General features: G+C 39.4%; 1 protein-coding gene across 1 annotated transcript in view; it reads right to left on the bottom strand.

The window, feature by feature from the left end:
• ALPK2 (alpha kinase 2) overlaps positions 1-16,965 on the bottom strand; it is a 191,201-nt gene that overhangs the window by 81,981 nt on the left and 92,255 nt on the right. Inside the window, exon 6 of the mRNA XM_044681511.1 lies at positions 745-4,066. Within this exon, the coding sequence (XP_044537446.1) occupies positions 745-4,066 (3,322 nt within the window). The remainder of the gene's footprint in view (positions 1-744; positions 4,067-16,965) is intronic.

Below are 16,965 nucleotides of genomic sequence, written 5' to 3'. Positions count from 1 at the left end.
GTTTTTAAAGTGACATAGCCAGAGCTACAGCTATCAGGGAATTCTAGTATGACCCACACAATTTATAGTAGTTGGGAGATTAGGGAGAACAGAGCATCATACTGAAATGGGAGAAAAACAGGATTTGATTAAACAATGATTTATGAGTTAGGAATTACTGAAAAAAATAGCGAATAGTACCCAAGTATTTATTTCTTTGAATCTCACTTTAATACTTTACTCTATTTTTACAACCCTTAATTTCTGTTTTAAAATCAATACTATGTATTGATTCCAAGGCTGAAGAGTGATTAAGGGCTAGACAATAGGGATTAAGTAACTTGCTCAGGGTCACACAGCTAGGAGGTGTCTGAGGTCAGATTTGAACCCAGGGCCTCCTGTCTACAGGCCCGGCTCTCAATTCACCAAGCCACCTAGCAGCACCCAACTTCATTCTATTTAAATGTTGTGGATAATATGTATGGTTAGTTTTCTTCATAAAAACTCTTTCTTTTAAAGCATAATTGAAAAGAATGTATGATAAGCTGCTTCTTCTATCTCAGCCCCACAGCAAATCATGTGTTCAGGAAACTGAATTGTTCATAATAAAAGGCTATTTTTTTTAAATAAAGTAGAAGGAACTACCACTCAGGATTCAGAAACTTATTTAACTTTAGTTGAAAAACTTTGGAGGTGGTAAACAACTTTTTGAGACTAATCTTACATCCCTCAAATATACAGAAATGGAAACTATCTAGGCCTTACCTTTGCATTCTTTTTTACAAGATTGTCTTTTGAGGTCCTTTTTCTCTTCATTTTGAGTGAGTGTTTCAGGTTTGGGAATCTTTTTACTAAAAATAGAGTTCTTTCTGGCCCTTTCTTTCTCTTCCAAGCGCATTTTTAGAGCAGCCACTTTGGACAGAATTTTCTTCTTCACACCCTCAGCTAAATGCCCAGTCCCAGACACTTCTTGTTTCTTATTTCCTTCCTCAGCCAGAGTCTCTGGCACTTTAGATTTGGGGGGCATCATATAATGATGTTTCTTTTCCTCTCTTGCCTTTTGTACAGTTCCTTGTAAAGAGCCTTTCTGGCAACGATTTGGTGGCTGTTGGTCTTTACATATAGGACTAGTTTTAGAGACACTTTCTGCTGGAAGGAATGCCAAAGTTTCTACAGGGGATCCCAGTGAATTTGTGGCCTTGGGTTCTCCAGTTGTGAGTTCTTCTATTTTACCATCCATTGCAAAATGTGTGGCCTCTCCCTCTGGAAATGAAGCCAGGGTAAATCCAAAAGGCACACTTGAAGGAGGCAAGGTAGGTGACAAATATTTGGTACAATCATTCTCAGTGTTTTCGCATGCCTTTGAGTCAGAACAAATCTGTTCATGTTGTTTCATTTCAACTAAGCCATTGACAGGCATATCTTGTGTTTGGCTTATGACACTGTTGGTGTCTCTTTCATTGGAAGTTTCAGTGGCTAGTCCAACAAGACTATTGGAAAGAACCGAGGAGGGTGCAATACATTCAGTAGCACTGTCTTGGACCTTGTGGACTGGCTCACCCAAGTTGCTCTCCATGCCTTCTTGGCTTTGTCTCTCATGGCCTACATATGGAATTCTTTCCCCAAGGTGCTCAACTTCCTTATGACATGGAACTTGTGAAAGGGAAGTTTTGACTTGCAACTTCTGACTAGAGCTCTCCCTGTTCAAATTCCTTCCCTCTGAGATCACCCCTAGTGTGGACTCAGAAGTCACTAATTTCCCTGTCCCGACACACTCAATAACTCCTGTTCCATCTGTGGAATCTACAGAAGATTCTCTAATTTCTGGGTGAGTCAAAAATTGTGTAAGCAAGATGGGTTGAACCTCCGTAGACTCCTTTTTCTCTTTTATTTTACTAACATGGCCAATGTTTTTCTTCTCAGAGACTTCAGAGACAACATCCAAGGCTCCTTTAAATTGTGAAACTCCAACACATGTTTCTTTTTCATTTATAGGATCTACTGATGATTCTAGAATGTTGGAGTCTTTCAAATGTTGGAGAGAAGGGATACAAAAGCCTACATCATTTCCTACTTCTTTTTTCTCTTGAATTTCTCTTCCACAACAAATAATTGCTGAATCAGACTGGTTGCTCCTAGTTGATCTGTCTATTTCAGAGTTGTCCAGTTTTTGTATTGAATTTTCTGCCTCGGGTTTCTCAGAAATGACACAGGCATTGTCCCAAATCATAGAACTAACTTTGCTTTCTAAATCCACTATCTGTATTGGTGGAGAAGGCTCTGAAACAAGGTCTGTCAGAGCTAGAGCTTTTTGCCCTTCACCTGACTCATAGTCTCCCTGACTACCATCAGCTGAATTTTCTTTAGCCTCCTCCGGTAGATTTTCCAGAGAAGAAAGAACCTTCGGAGAGGATTGCCTTTCTCCTTCCTCATTCACCGCAGCTACTCTGGCACTGGGGAGTCCCAAATTCCCTCCTTCCTCCTCAAAATTACCTGTTGAATATTTTAATGGCAACGGGCTACTTTGTCCCCAGGCAGCTGCAATGGCATAGAAGCCATCCTGGAGGCTGTCTTCTTCAGAGAATGAACCCTGGCGAGGCTGGATCTCCTTGCATAAATTTTGCTCAGACTCTCTCTCTTCCCTTTGACAATTCTCTGCCCACTTTCTATCCACTGCACTCTCAGGGGCCTCACTTTTGATTGTCAATCCATCAGCAATGGCACCCAGAGAATCACTCAAGAAATCCTCTTTTTGTAGCAGCTGTGGATGGGGTAGATGAGCTACTGTCCCAAGGGGATCTTCAAGGGTCAGCTGCTCAGCAGCATTAGCGGTCCAGCCATTTCCAGCAAGGGCAGACTGTTCATCAGAAGGAGATTGAGCAGTGCTTCCAGCTGGCACCCGGGGCAAATGTTCTTCGGCTCGGTCCAAGTGATTGTTTTGAGCAATTGAAAGAGCAAGGTATTTGGCCTGATGGCCTTTATCAACAGTTCCAAGAGCAGATGTTTCTTCCCCATCACTAGGACCCTGATAACCCCTGATATTTTTAGTCAGCATCTCATTTGACGTCTGCTCAGGATGCTCCACAATTGTGCTACAAAGAGGAGATGTTCCTGCTTCATCCTCGATCCTAAGAAGGAGTGTCTCATCACCTGCTTCTTGGAGCTGAGAGAGGCAGTCGTTCTCTGTAGAAATCTGGACCTCCCAAGCACTGGCTAGGTTACTAGGACAAAGCTTTTCTTGGTCAACTTCTAGAATTGTAGTCAGTTCTTTGACAGAGTTCTTGTCTCCTATATTATTCTCATTTGTATCCCTTTCACAGGCCCCTTCTAAGCTGTTGCCCATGGAAATACTCAAGGAATATGGTGCTGTGTTTGCATCTCCAACCTCTCTGTTTTCACACATTATACAAGGGGGCTCAGTATCCTGTGCTTGAGAAAATTGTTCCTGTGTCATGTCACTGATCAAACATAAATCAGATGTTTGATGTTGTCTATCTGCCAGCTGTGAGCCCATAGAGCAATTTTCTTGAGGCAAATAGTCATTACATGGCATTGAAGATGGAAAATATTTGGGACTACAACCTGTATCTGTGTCAGCTGTTTCATGGGGTGCCATATCTAATGGTTCTTCTCCATCCCTTGGTGCACTGAATGGTTGTTCTGCAGTCAGAACAGCATATGAAGCTTCTGCCAAAGCAACATAAAGACTCTCTTGCTCACCAAGATCAGCATCACTCACATGTTGGTAATGGGCTAAAAGGTCACAGTCTAATGCATTTTCATGGCTGGTCTCAGAGCTGGTTTGCTCATAAGGCCTGTCTTTCCTGGGACTTGCAAGTTGGCAGAGATTACTTTCTTGGTCTTCTTTCTCATGGTGTGGTGGGCCTGGAGAGCAGCTTTCCAGCTGTGTGTGTTGGGCTAAGAATCCATCTTCTTCACTGGTACTTTGCTGAGAGCTCTGGTAGCTTGTTATGGTCCCACTTGAGGCATAAACTTTCCCCAGGGATTCAGAGTCTATCATGGATTCTGAAAAGGCTTGCAGGTGGCTTTTGGTAGTACCCTCTTTACTACTTTCCTTTCTTTGTACCTAGGGAGATAAGAAGAATAGAATTATCAATATTAGGGCCTATAACAAGGCAAATATCCAGGGGATATTTAATCCTTTAATTACCTGTAATAATGGCAAGCAGAGATCACATGAATAATTGAAATCCATATTTAATCCAATAAACATCTTCTTAGTTAGTGGCTTCCCAAACCCCTCCAGGGTACCATAAATCAAGGCAATTACATTAGGTTCCTCAATACATTGGAGACCAAAAAGTTAGAGCCAAGGGTGAGGATAAAAGGGAGATGGCACTGCTAGCTGATTCTAAAGTAGAGCTTTGGTGTGCATCTACATGATGTGACTATAATGTACAGAGACAACAACAAGCCACACATGAAAATAAATGACACAGAATTCATATTGTAACTGCAAACAAGGCCATAGCTTCTACTCTGACTTCCACAACTTTGGCTATTCTGTGTTCTTTCCTGGCATTTCATTACTTTTTTCTCTTGAAGACTCCTGTTGACCTGGGCTGTAGGTAGAGAATATGATGATGTGAGAAAGGAAAACAAGAACTCCATTGCAGGAATTGTTTGCTCACCTCACCCTGAAAGTATTTCACACCTCTAAAATTTTCTAATTAAAAAAATCTACCAATATGTCTCAAACTTGTAGGATGGAAGAGTGGTATGATGAAAGAGTACTGGATTTAGTGTCACAGAAAATGGGTTTGAATCTTGCCACTGTCACTATCTGTATGATCTTGGGAAAATCAGTTGGAAAAACCTCTCTTGGCCTCAATTTCTTCATTTATAAAATAGGGTAGGAGGGTTGAACCAGATGGTTTCTGAGGTCTCTTCCAGCTCTAAATCCAAAATCCTTGATTATAATTCTCCCCATTTCTCCATCACTCAGTAACCTCTTTTCCTTTGAGCAAAACACTTTTTTATATGTACCATCCAATCAAAATCTTGTTAGCTGTCTTCTACCTAAGGTCTATCTAAGGTCACTCCTCTTTCATTTTTTCTCCCTACTAATTCCTGCCTTCATACTAAGAGATTTCAACATACATATTGTTCCCTTTCAAATAATTTAGGCTCTCAGTTCCTCAATCTACTCACCTTTGATGAGCTATTCCTCCACTCAGCCACACACAAAGATATGGGTATGCCTATGCCCTTCATCTTGCCATCATCTACAAATGTACCACCTCTATGTTCAAAATTCTAAAATCCCCTTATTTGACCATAATCTCTTGTTCTTTTCACTTCTCCCCTTGCCTTCCCTTACAATCTTCATCCACACTATGACCTCCAATCTCTTGACCCCTAAATTTTCTCCCAAGTCATCTTCTATTCCTGCTATCATTCTATATTTCTTTTGCCCTTTGAACTAAATTTCTTGAAAAAAATTGTCTATCACAGACACTTCCACTTTCCCTCTTCTCTCTCTCTCTCTCTCTCTCTCTCTCTCTCTCTCTCTCTCTCTCACCTCTACAATCCAGCTTCTGACCTTTAAATTGCTCTCCAAAGTTCCTAATGATGTCCTAGTAATCAAATCAAATAGCCTTTTCCCAATCTTCATTCTTCTTGATCTCTCTGCAACCTTTAACACTGTTGATTCCTTTTTCTAGCTTGTTACTCTCTACCCTCTAGGTTTTCAGGACATTACTCTCTCTTGGTTCTTCCTCTACCTATCTGACTGCTCCTGCTCAGCCTCCTTTGCTGGATCCTCCTCCATATCACACACTTTCTTTCCATAGATGTCCCTTAGGGTTCTGTCTTAGGCCCTCTTTTCTTCTCCCTCTATTTGATTTCACTTAATAATCTCGTCAGCTCCCATGGATTTAATTACTATATCTGTGCTGATGACTCTCCAATCTAGTTATCTTGCCCCATTCTCTGTACTGACTTCCAATTTCACATCTCTGACTGCCTTTCAGTTATCTCAAACTAGAGGACCAGTAGATATCTTAAATGTAACATGTCCAAAACAGAATTTATCATCTTTCCCCCTAAATTGTTCCCTGCTCCTACATTCCCTTATCGCTGTAGAGGATCCTATTTTCTGAGGCTCACAACCTTGGATTACTCACTATCTCTTGCTGCCCCCACCCATATCCAATCTTTTCCTATCCATTTGCCTATCCATTTCACCTTTCTCAAATACAATATTTTCTCTTCTCTGACATTGCTACCACTCTTGTGCAGGCCCTTATCACCTCACACCTGGATTATTGCAACAGTCTGCTGGTGGGTCTGCCTGCCTCAAGTTTCTCCTTACTATGATTCATCTTCCATTCAGGCACTAATGTGATTTGCCTAAAGTTCAGGGTTTGATCATATCACCCTACTGCTTGATAAACTCCCTCCTATGGCCTCTAGAAGTGGATACAAAATACTCTGGCACTCAAAGCCCATCATAACCTAATAATAACCCTACCTTTCCATTCTTCTTAAACATCACTCTTTGCAAGGCACTCTTTTGATCCATTGATACTGGTGTCCTGGCTCTTTGGCTAAAAGAGATTCCATCTCTCAAGTTCCATTTTCTCTGGCAGTCCCTCATGCCTGGAATTCTCTCCCTCCTCCTTTCTGACTGCTGTCCATCTCTGGCTCTTTTAAATCCCAACTAAGATCCCACCTCCTACAGGAAGCCTTTCCTAATCCCTTTTAACTCTAGTGCTTTTCCTCTGTAAATTATTTCCTGTTTTCCCTGTATGTATTTGTTTATGTATTGTCTCCTTCCTAAGACTGTAAGCTCCTTAAGGGCAGAGACTATCATTTGCCTCTTTTAGATTCCAGGCACATAGTAGGTGCTTTATAAATGTTTATCTATTAACTAATTGATTGACTGACTCCTCTTGCTGGGGAAGGTGCTAATCTGTATTTGTAGAGAATATTCTTCATCAGCATCTCCCTATCTATATCTGTGCTGTCTTAGGTCTGGTTAAAAGCAGCTCTATTAGGCAGTTTTCCTTCTGCAATTCTCCTTGTGTTTTTTTTATTACATTGAAATGGAAAAAAAGGGAAAGCAAAATATTTTTTTAATCAAATATAGGAGTATCTTAGTTTTAAAACTCTGGGGGAAATCAATCTCAACATATGTGATAGTCTATCTCTTTCCCTAAATTGTACTCTGTAAAACTACTCACATCAGCTATTTAACAACCCAAATTCATGTAAAATACACTGGAATTCCTCTGAACAAAGGCAACTCTTGGTAGAAGAGTTAGAAATGAACCATTTCATATGCTACAGACAATGCTTTAAGGCCTGGTTTACCAAAAAATAAAATAAAACAAAAACAATAAAATAAAATAAAAACAAATTCTCCTGCCTACAAAAGTGAAATTCTCACCATTTGCATCAATCATTCCTTTGAGTTCAACCATTGCTACTTTCATCCTCCTTTTCATCAACATTTATTAATAACTTCAAAGGTTTGTTTTTTCATTGGTGTGTGGATGCCTTCTACCCACACCAGGCCATAGCTCTCAAAACTTAGTAGCTGATGCCCGAGTTGCTTGGAATTTATCTATCCCCTATGGGTCCAAGCTGGTGCAGGTTTCTCTAAACCTCTTTTGCTAAAGTGCCCCAACAATGAATCCTTCACAATGCAAATCATCCTACCCCATTTCATTGATTTTCTACACTTGACCCCTCAGGTTTTCTTAAAGGTGAACCAACTTACGACATATTGGGAAGTTCTAGGACTGAGATTCTGTGGGTCTTCCAAATTAATTTGCCTACCTTGATTAAAGACCTTTATTTTAACAATAACAAAAAAAGGAGGGGGGCAGCTAGGTGGCTCATGGAATAGTCAGGCCTAGAGATGGGAGTTCCTAGGTTGATATCTAGCCTCAGACACTTCCTAGCTGTATGATCCTGGGCAAGTCACTTAACCCCCATTGCCTATCCTGGTGATGGGCAAACTTTTTAAAGAGGAGGCCAAAGGAAAGGAAATGCCCATCTGTCAGTCTGTTTCTAAGGCAACTCTTTCGAAGTTTAATTGTATTGTATCCTACTCATTGTATTTGTCAGATTAGGAATAAAGTTGCATGGCCAGACAGAACATTTCAGGGGTCCACATCTGGCCCTCTGCTAATAATTTGCCCAGCACTGGTCTAGCCCTTATGATTCTTCTGCCTTTGAACAAATACCCAGTACTGATTCTAAGACAGAAGGTAAGAGTTAAAAAAAAAGAATACATATTGCTTTTCCAAAACTACATTTTGCATTTAAATAGCACTTAGTGCTTTGCAAAGTTATTTTCAAGTACCTTTCAAATTACCTATGTTATCCACTAATAATTCAGTTATGCGTATTTTGAATAGTATTATGCCCACTTAAAAGATGATAAAAATGAGGCTCAGAATTCTTGAGATGCTTAGAATGCAGAGATTTAGAGGTGAAAGGGGTCAGAGTTCATCACATTCAAACCTCTCAATTTTACAGATGACAAAATTGAGTCTGAGAGAAGTTAAATGATTTATTAAAGGTCATACAAGTAGCAAGTGATAAAATAAAGTGAAAAGTCAGGTCCTGACTCTATCACTTTCCACTGTGATATACTAAAACAAGCACAGAACTAGGAAGGAGGACAGCTAGGTCCAGATCATAAATCTGATACAAATCAACTATATAATTTGATACCATGCTTGATTTTGGCCAAAAAGCCACGAAGTGATCAACTACATAATTTGAGCAACGTCTCTCAGCTTCAGTTTTCTCATCTGAAAAATAGGGATGATAAGACTTTCACTACCTACCTTTCTAGAATGACCAGGGTCCAGCTTGAGAGAGAAGCCTTTCCACTTAAGATTTTTATAGGGAAAGTACTTTGTAATCCCTAAGATGCTACGAAAATGTGAGTTCTTTTTTTTTTCTTTAAACCCTTACTTTCTGTCTTAGTAACAACTCTAAAACAAAAAGGTAAGGGCTAGACAAATGGACTTCAATGACTTGCCCAGTGTCATATAGTTAGGAAGTATCTGAGGCCAGATTTGAACCCCAGGACCTCCCATCTCCAGGACTGGCCTTCTGTTCCCTGGACTACCTAGCTGCTCCTGTGAGTTCTTCTGATTAAATATCTTGCCTTTGGCCACCCTGCTAATAAGCACCAGAAGTAAGACTGAAATTGCATATTTTAGGGACATTAGCTCTGCACACAGGGTGTTTCAGTCTCGTTTTTCATTCTGAAGAATAACTCAAACGTGAATCAGAACTCTAGAACAAAACTTTCTATGTGAATCAGCCATTTCTTTGAAGGCCACATTTCTCAGTCAGTCATTATGAAACAACCTCAACAGAGAGTGAGTCTGCTGCTGCTTGATTTTGGTCAGAGGACCCGTGACTAGGCTCATGCAGGCTCCCTTTCTGTCTTATCTTGTGGGAAAACTCTTTGTTCAGGTGAAAATAAAACTGCTGAGGGAGAGTCTATTTCAGTGGTCTGGTTTTGGCTGCTCATTTTCTTGCCAAGTTCACAAATTTTATTATGAGAAATAGAAACCAACTCCTGTATCAGAATTAGACATCTTGCTTTAGACCTGTTTCAGGTGGGTGGGTGGGTGGGTGGGTAGCAAGATCAGGACTGTAACCTAAGGGAAGCCACCAGGGCTTTGTCCCAGGCCACTGAGATTTAGAGGTGTGAAAATTTACCACATGTACTCTTTCAGTAACTAGAAATCATTAGAGTAATTCTACTGAATTTGAATTAATTACTTCTACTTTCACATTATTTGTGAAATTTGATTTGCAGGCAGTTCTGTGCTACTTGGTCCAAGGGTCAAAATGGCTAGTTAAATAGTTCCTGGGAGGCAATGTGGTGAAGGAGAGGGAAGAAGAAAAAAGAATCGGATGTCAGCCACAATTCCAGTCAACTTTCTTTTAAAAGCAATATTAAAACTGTGCATTTTGTAAGACTACAAATTCACACTCAGGCTAATTTATCCTTTTCAACTTTTCAGTCCTTGCCCAATGAGTTTCTAATTGGGTAAATTGAACAGAGGTTTTTTGAGAGGATTTCTTTAGGCATCTCGGGATGGTAAAGATGGAGGGAGCCGCAGAGCTCCATTCTCAGAAAAGAGTAAATTTAACCCCATCTGGGGCCAGTTTTCACCAATAAATAAAATCCCTCATAATCTGACTAGTTTAAGTCAGACACCTAATTCTTTCTAGGCTGCCTTAGACAGGTAAAGATTAGTCAATTTCCCCACCAGTGCTCTGGTTCTTGTTCTCATTGAAATTTGGGAACATGATATTTTTTTCAAAATGCCAATGGAAAAGGCCCCACTAGATAAATCACAGACAAGATTATATTTTGTCTTTCCTATGCCAGGGCTATTGCTGCTTTCCAGATTCTCAGGCAGAAATGTGCTGGTAATTTTTTATTTAACAACCGGCTTTCCAGAGGCAAAGAAGTGTACCATGTGATATACTTTTAAGTTTAATCTGCATTATTATTTTCTCCATCACTTTCTTAAATCTAGACAATCAACAAAACAATATATCAAGCCCTGATTTATGCCTTTTGCAGAGTTTTGATGTATAAATACTCACACTGAACATTTAACAACCTCTCCCCATTTAAATAACATCTTCACATTATTTTTATATCACCTCACTTAATTTTCTACTAACTCAGATTTTTGTATTCCAAGTATTATTATGGCCACTTTCTAGGTGATAAAAATGAGACTCAGAACTCCTGAGAGGTTTAGAACTCAGAAATTTCAAAGTGAGAGCAACCTGAGGTCAATTTGTTCAAAATTCTTCATTTTACAGATGAAGAAACTGAGTCCATGAGAAGTTAAGTGAATTCCTAAAAGTCATCCAAGTAAGTAGTAAATAGCAAAGCTAAAATAAAAATCCAGCAGCTCCCCCTGCTCTCAGATATGACAGTGAGTTCTAATGGCAGTTACTGATGAGTCCTTTTCCTCCCCAGTGAATTCAATTTATTCACTTGCCTGTGTGCCTCAGAGCTAGAAGGGCACGACTGCTAGAAAACTGTCTTTGTTGATATTTGTATAAATCCTGAATGACTCAAAAAGTTTTCTAAAGGTCTTTCTAAAGTTCCATCTCCCACATAGCTAGCCCATGAAGCCAGGGCAGTTTTTGCTGCTTTCATGTCATCATCAATCATTGTCATTATAAATAAACATTTACTAAGTGCTGACTATGTGAAAGGAACTATTGAGAAATGAGGTATTGACTTGAGGGGCATGACCTCAAAAAGCTTCTAGTCTATTGGGAGAAAAAGGGCATTTTGCATTTTGGAGGTGAGGGGTTGGAGCCTGTGTTTTCATTAGTATAAGGGTCATTCTGCAGGAAATTCCTCCACTAAGGGCAATTCATATATAATTTTAGAGTGCTGGCTGACGCACTGTGATAAAGTGACTAGACCAGGGTCACACATCCAGTAAGAGGAATAGGTAAGAACCATAGCCATAGATCAGACCTTGGTCCTCTGGGCTTTAAGCCAATCCTGTAACTACTATATCAGGCTAATTCTCTGGCATGATATAGTTAGATAAGAGAACAAGGAATCATATGCAAAGTTCGAAATGAGGCATATCAACCACAGCTATTAAAGAAGTTCAGAGTAAAGACAGAGGTAGATACATATATACATACATGAATACATTCATGTATACTTACACAGATGGCTAGATTGTATGGATAGATAATATTTATTTAGTAAGGGTTTCCTTTGTGCCAGGTACTGTGCTAGGCAGAATACTGGACTGATCTCTCTCTACTTCATACAGCACCTGCTTCATTCTCCATCCTAATCGCCAGTCTCTAAGAGGCATGTCCCAGGGAAATTTGCAGCACTAACTGCTTTAAGGACAATGCAAATCCATGTGATCCTTGCTCTATAGGATATAATTTTTGCACTGGGATGTCATATTTAAAAGGACATCATAAAATATTTTATTCCCATCTCATAGATTTTACAGGAGAAAAGATGATAAATAAGCACGTTCCTTTTTTTTTTAACCTTTACCTTCCATCTTAGAATCAATACTGTGTATTGATTCCAAGGCAGAAGAGTGGTAAGGGCTAGGCAATGGGGGTTAAATGACTTGCCCAGGGTCATACAGCTAGGAAATGTCTGAGGTTAAATTTGAATGCAGGACTTCCTGTCTCTAGGCCTGGATTGAAAGCTGAGTCACCCAGCTGCCCCCAAAATAAGAGCACTCTTGAAGAGAAAATGAGAATATTACATATGTTGAGACTGGTTTCCCCCAGAGTTTTAAAACTAAGATACTTCTATATTTACTTTTTTAAAATGTCCTTTCCCTTTTATCCATTTCAGTGTGATTTAAAAAAACAACAACAACAACACAAGAGTTATAGAAGGAAAACTACCTAATTGAGCTGCTTTTAACCAGACCTGTGATATCACAGATATAGATAAGGAGATGCTGGTGAAGAATATTCTCTGTTCTCAATTAAAGACCTCAAGGGGAATTGGGGGAGAAATGATTTTCTGAGGACAGTGTCACAAGGGGTAAAGGCAGAGGCTCATCAAATAGGCACTGAAGTATGGAGGTGATGAAAGATGTCCCAAGGAAAAAAGGATCAAAGCTGCTAAGAGTTAGGCCAACTTGACTAGAGCCAAAGAAAGCAGAAGGAAGAAACATGAGAAGATATAAAGCAAAGGAAGAGGGGCAAAGGGTTTTAAAGCCACAAATACATGGATACAAGGCCTAGCAGAACCGAGATATTCCTCTCTCCTCCTCAGGCTCTGCTTTATACTGACTGATGCTAGAAAGGAGTCTTATTGACAAATAATTTCCTAACTAGTCTGTCTTGTTTCCCTCATCCCTACTTTCCTTCAGGTTTGGACTAGGCATGAATAGCAATATGTCCATCAACAGTTGTCTGCATGCACATGATCAGTTTCCTACTCTGGCTCCTAGACCCTTTAAATGGGGGATTTTCCCAATCCTAAACCATTTTGAGCTGCTGCATCCTTGCCCACATCTAACCTTTCCCAAATATCTGCTGAGCTCTCACTAAACAGGCATAACGTCATTCGATAGATCAAATCCATACCACCTGGTGGTGTGAAACTGAAAATAGCCAGAACAGACCTGTCCCTGGGCCAGTAGAAGCTTAAAAGAAAAATGCAGAATATTTTAGGGACCTGCATTTATTTTTAGGAGTTGTACAGCGGGGGGGGGGGGAAGAAAAACCACCTTCGACAAAACAACTCACAACAAAGGTAGAAAGCTTAGAGTCACAACATGCAAGTCACTAGAATTTGCCCCCAAAGTCTTTTGGTGCCCTTCTGAGTCTCCCACCCTTCGTAATTGGACCCACCACATACTTGTGATTTGACTTACCCTCCTTCATTCCGGTGACTCCTGTGAAATGAGAAAAATTCAGCGGGCTATGTTTAGAACCCTGTGCTTGTTTCTGGGAAAGTCACTGAGTTTTTAATATGGGCGCAGCTTATAGACTATGGGGCAATAATGTAGAGTTTAACTCCTTTCCTGCTCTGACACTATGAGCCTGACTTTGCCATTATAAGGGGGTGTTAAGAGAGCCTTCAAAGATTACTGTGAATTCAGCAGGGAAGTTTTGCCAACAAGTGCTGTATAGTGGATACAACACTAGGGCAGAAGCCAGGATACCCAGGTTTTCATTTGGGCCATGACAGCTTATGTGACCTTGGGCAAGTGAAATTGTTATTTTAATATTTTGAAAGCTGTATTTTAATGTAATTGGTTTCCTCTGTAATTCTATGTTATATTATGTTTATGTTATGCATTTAAAGGCCTCATTCTTAGAAGGGGTCCATAGACTTCACTGGACTGCCTAAGAGGTCTGTGACCCAAAAAAGGTTAAGAATGGAGCTGCCAGGAAGCATTTAAGTGGTTCAGTGGAGAGAGAGTCAGGTCTAGAGATAAGAGGTTCTGGGTTCAAATGTGACTAACTATTTAACCCTGGGAAAGTTACTTAAGCTGTATTGCCTAACCCTTCCCATTCTTCTGCTTTGGAACCAATACACAGTATTGATTCCATCAGAAAGAAAGCAATAAAAAATAAAAAGAATGGAGCTGAAATAACTATTTCACAGAGTTGTTGTCAGGACAAATCAATCTATCAACAAGCATTTATTAAGCACCCACTGTGTACCAGAGACTGTGCTAGGCACTATTATAGTTTCCTGGGACCTGATATATCTAGAAACCATCCAGTGCACTGCTCTGTGAGATACCCATTTACCCTGCCTAATCAGCCCTGCCCCAAGCTGGCTGCTTAGAGTTAGTTACAGGGTAGCCATTTTCCCATTCCAAAATTCCTGGCAGTTAACCCATAGACTTAAGTGACAGTTAATTCCTCTTCTCTCCCTTTCCTGCTCTTGTTAACTATTAAAACCTTTTTATATAACTTTCTTGATTTCTCCTTCCCTGACTACAAGAACCCACTGTTGAGTAAACTGTTTTTCCTGGCTGTGTTTATTTTCTGTTATCTTGTTATTCCCCAGCTAAGTGTGTGATAATTTGTTACCTTTACTCCATCTGAGGGATTAAGTTTACCACAGCTATACCTGTGTCTTCCCCTCTAATCCCCTGCCCAATTCCAGTTACCTATTACAGCACTAGAGATATAAAAACAAAGAATGAAAAAAACCTCTATTACCTAGTTGTTTAGATGTTATCCAGTGAAATAATTTATATGAAAGTAAAGTAGAAATACATGATACTATTATTGTTTTTGAAGTACTGAATTCTGAAAGAATTGCATTAACTTTTGGACAGGCAAGATACCATTTTAATGATAAATGTTTAATGTGAATAAGGGGAATAATAATAGTAATAATAGTAGACATTTATATAATGTTTTAAGGTTTTCAAAACACTTGTAAGATTAAAATTAATATCCAATAACTCCAAGTATTATATTTTATGTTTGATTAATAATCACTCAAAGTAGAGGAAATAAAAAGAACAAAAGTAAAAGCCTGAGTAAAGAGAAGTTTTCCCAACTACGTTAAGGGAAGAAGAGAGAGCGAGAGGCAAGATTACAGAAACTTTATCTCCAAAACTTAAGGATGTAATGTGAGGATGAATGTGGGATTCTGGAAAATGGAATCTTGGGGTACAAAATTCTAATTACAGACACTTCATATGAATTATTGACAATTGGTATAAAAAAGATGCTTCATTTCATATACAATCTTTTTTTTTGTTCTGTGTATGTAAAAATGCTTGTGTGTGTGTGTGTGTGTGTGTGTGTGTATGTATGTTCAAGTTCAGACTAAAAAATGAAAATCTTAGAAAGAAAAAAAACTTAGAGTTCCTTTAGGCATACTGAGTGCCTGAGAAGTGAATTTTTCACCAGAACCAGGCAATTTTCTTGAGATCTGTGCTAGGTTTTGAAGTACTATAAATAGGTCCAGCACGTGTATGAATTCAACAAGACTGGGCTCCATGGGTAGGAATCAGGGTCTTGTGCTTTTCATGAATACTGAAATTCTTGGAACATCATTTTTTTTTTTGCAATTGGTATTTTCCCCCTCCAAGTTATCCATTTGTCTAGAGTAAGAAACAAATCAAATGTGTTTTCTTAAACTTTCTGAAAGATAGAGATGAATGGGTGGAGTTTGGATTTTTTGCCTAATCTATAGCAGTTTGAGGGACTGCATGAAGAAAGACCAGAAGATGTCCCCAACCAATCCCTTTGTGGTGGGGAGACACCTATAGTGATTACACATTACAAATGTTTTTGGATTTTTTCAGTGTATTGATCAGTCATGTTGCAGTGTATTATCCCTATGGTGCCATTCCTTGGTGATATAAAAGAATTGGCAGGGGAAATGTGTGTCTATGTTTGTTGATCTATGTTGCTTACCAATGGAAGTCCTAAACCTACAAACCGTTCTTGGGTTATCTCAGGCAGTTGATCCCAAAATGTTCCTGGATATCTTCCAGATTGTGAATGTTCTAATGACATCTGTGCTGCTATATTTCCTGAAGTTTGCGAATCCTGGGTCCCAGCGGAGATGGAAAAGATAATGTTGTGGCTATTCTTGCATTGTATCTTTTAGTCCATAAATAACAATTTTACGTGTTAATAGTCAGTGCAGTGCTATATTCCTTGATTCAATTCTTTATTTTAAGATTATTTGCTAGACAGACCCAGGAGCCCATAGTTTGCAGCCAGATTTTGGATGAAATTCTCAAGAAGATTAAAAGTTCAGCTATTGATCATCATAGGCTAACACTCATAGGTTGCCAGTGTATAGACTGTATGGACTCTCGATCATATTAAACAGACATCTATACCAGGATTGATTCCATTTTCCTTCCAAAGGCATAGTTTGCTAACACAATCCCCATGGAAGGTAGCCAATGAAATTTTCCCCATATATTTTCTTAGTATATCTGACTTGAAAAACTGGGAAAAGCATTTTCCTTTGAGAATATGAGAAACCCAAATGAGTAATGAGATGGAAATAACACTAGAAAAAGCAAAAGAGTTCTTTTACTAGAAGGCCTGACCTGATACATGTGTTACAATCCCCATCTTTGTGCCTCCGAATGGGTTTCCCATTCCCAGTAAGCACTCTTTAGAGTCACATTTTAGAATCATTAGCTTCTTTCAAGGTCCAATTCAAGTGCCACTTTTACCTAAGGCCCAATGTGATTCCTTTTCCCCAGTTACTGGTGCCCTCCTTTTCCCCTCAGAAATTATTTTGAATTTTATATTTAACTCTCTGTGTAAGTTTTATTCCCCTCCCCCCCCCTGCCCCAATGGATACCAAGCTCCTGGAGGACAGATTGTTTGGGTTTGTTTTTTTTGTTTTTTGGTAAGTCTAGCATTTAGCATGCACCTAATAAATGCTTCCTGAATGAATAAATGAATTATGCCCACTTTCCTTTATATAAGCATTCACAGGTTTTAGGTAATAGCTATCCC

This window comes from Gracilinanus agilis, chromosome 1 (genome assembly GCF_016433145.1).
Source record: "Gracilinanus agilis isolate LMUSP501 chromosome 1, AgileGrace, whole genome shotgun sequence".
Lineage (NCBI taxonomy): Eukaryota > Metazoa > Chordata > Mammalia > Didelphimorphia > Didelphidae > Gracilinanus > Gracilinanus agilis.
The sequence above is the reverse complement of the archived record's forward strand: the minus strand, read 5'-3'. Positions and strand labels throughout refer to the sequence as shown.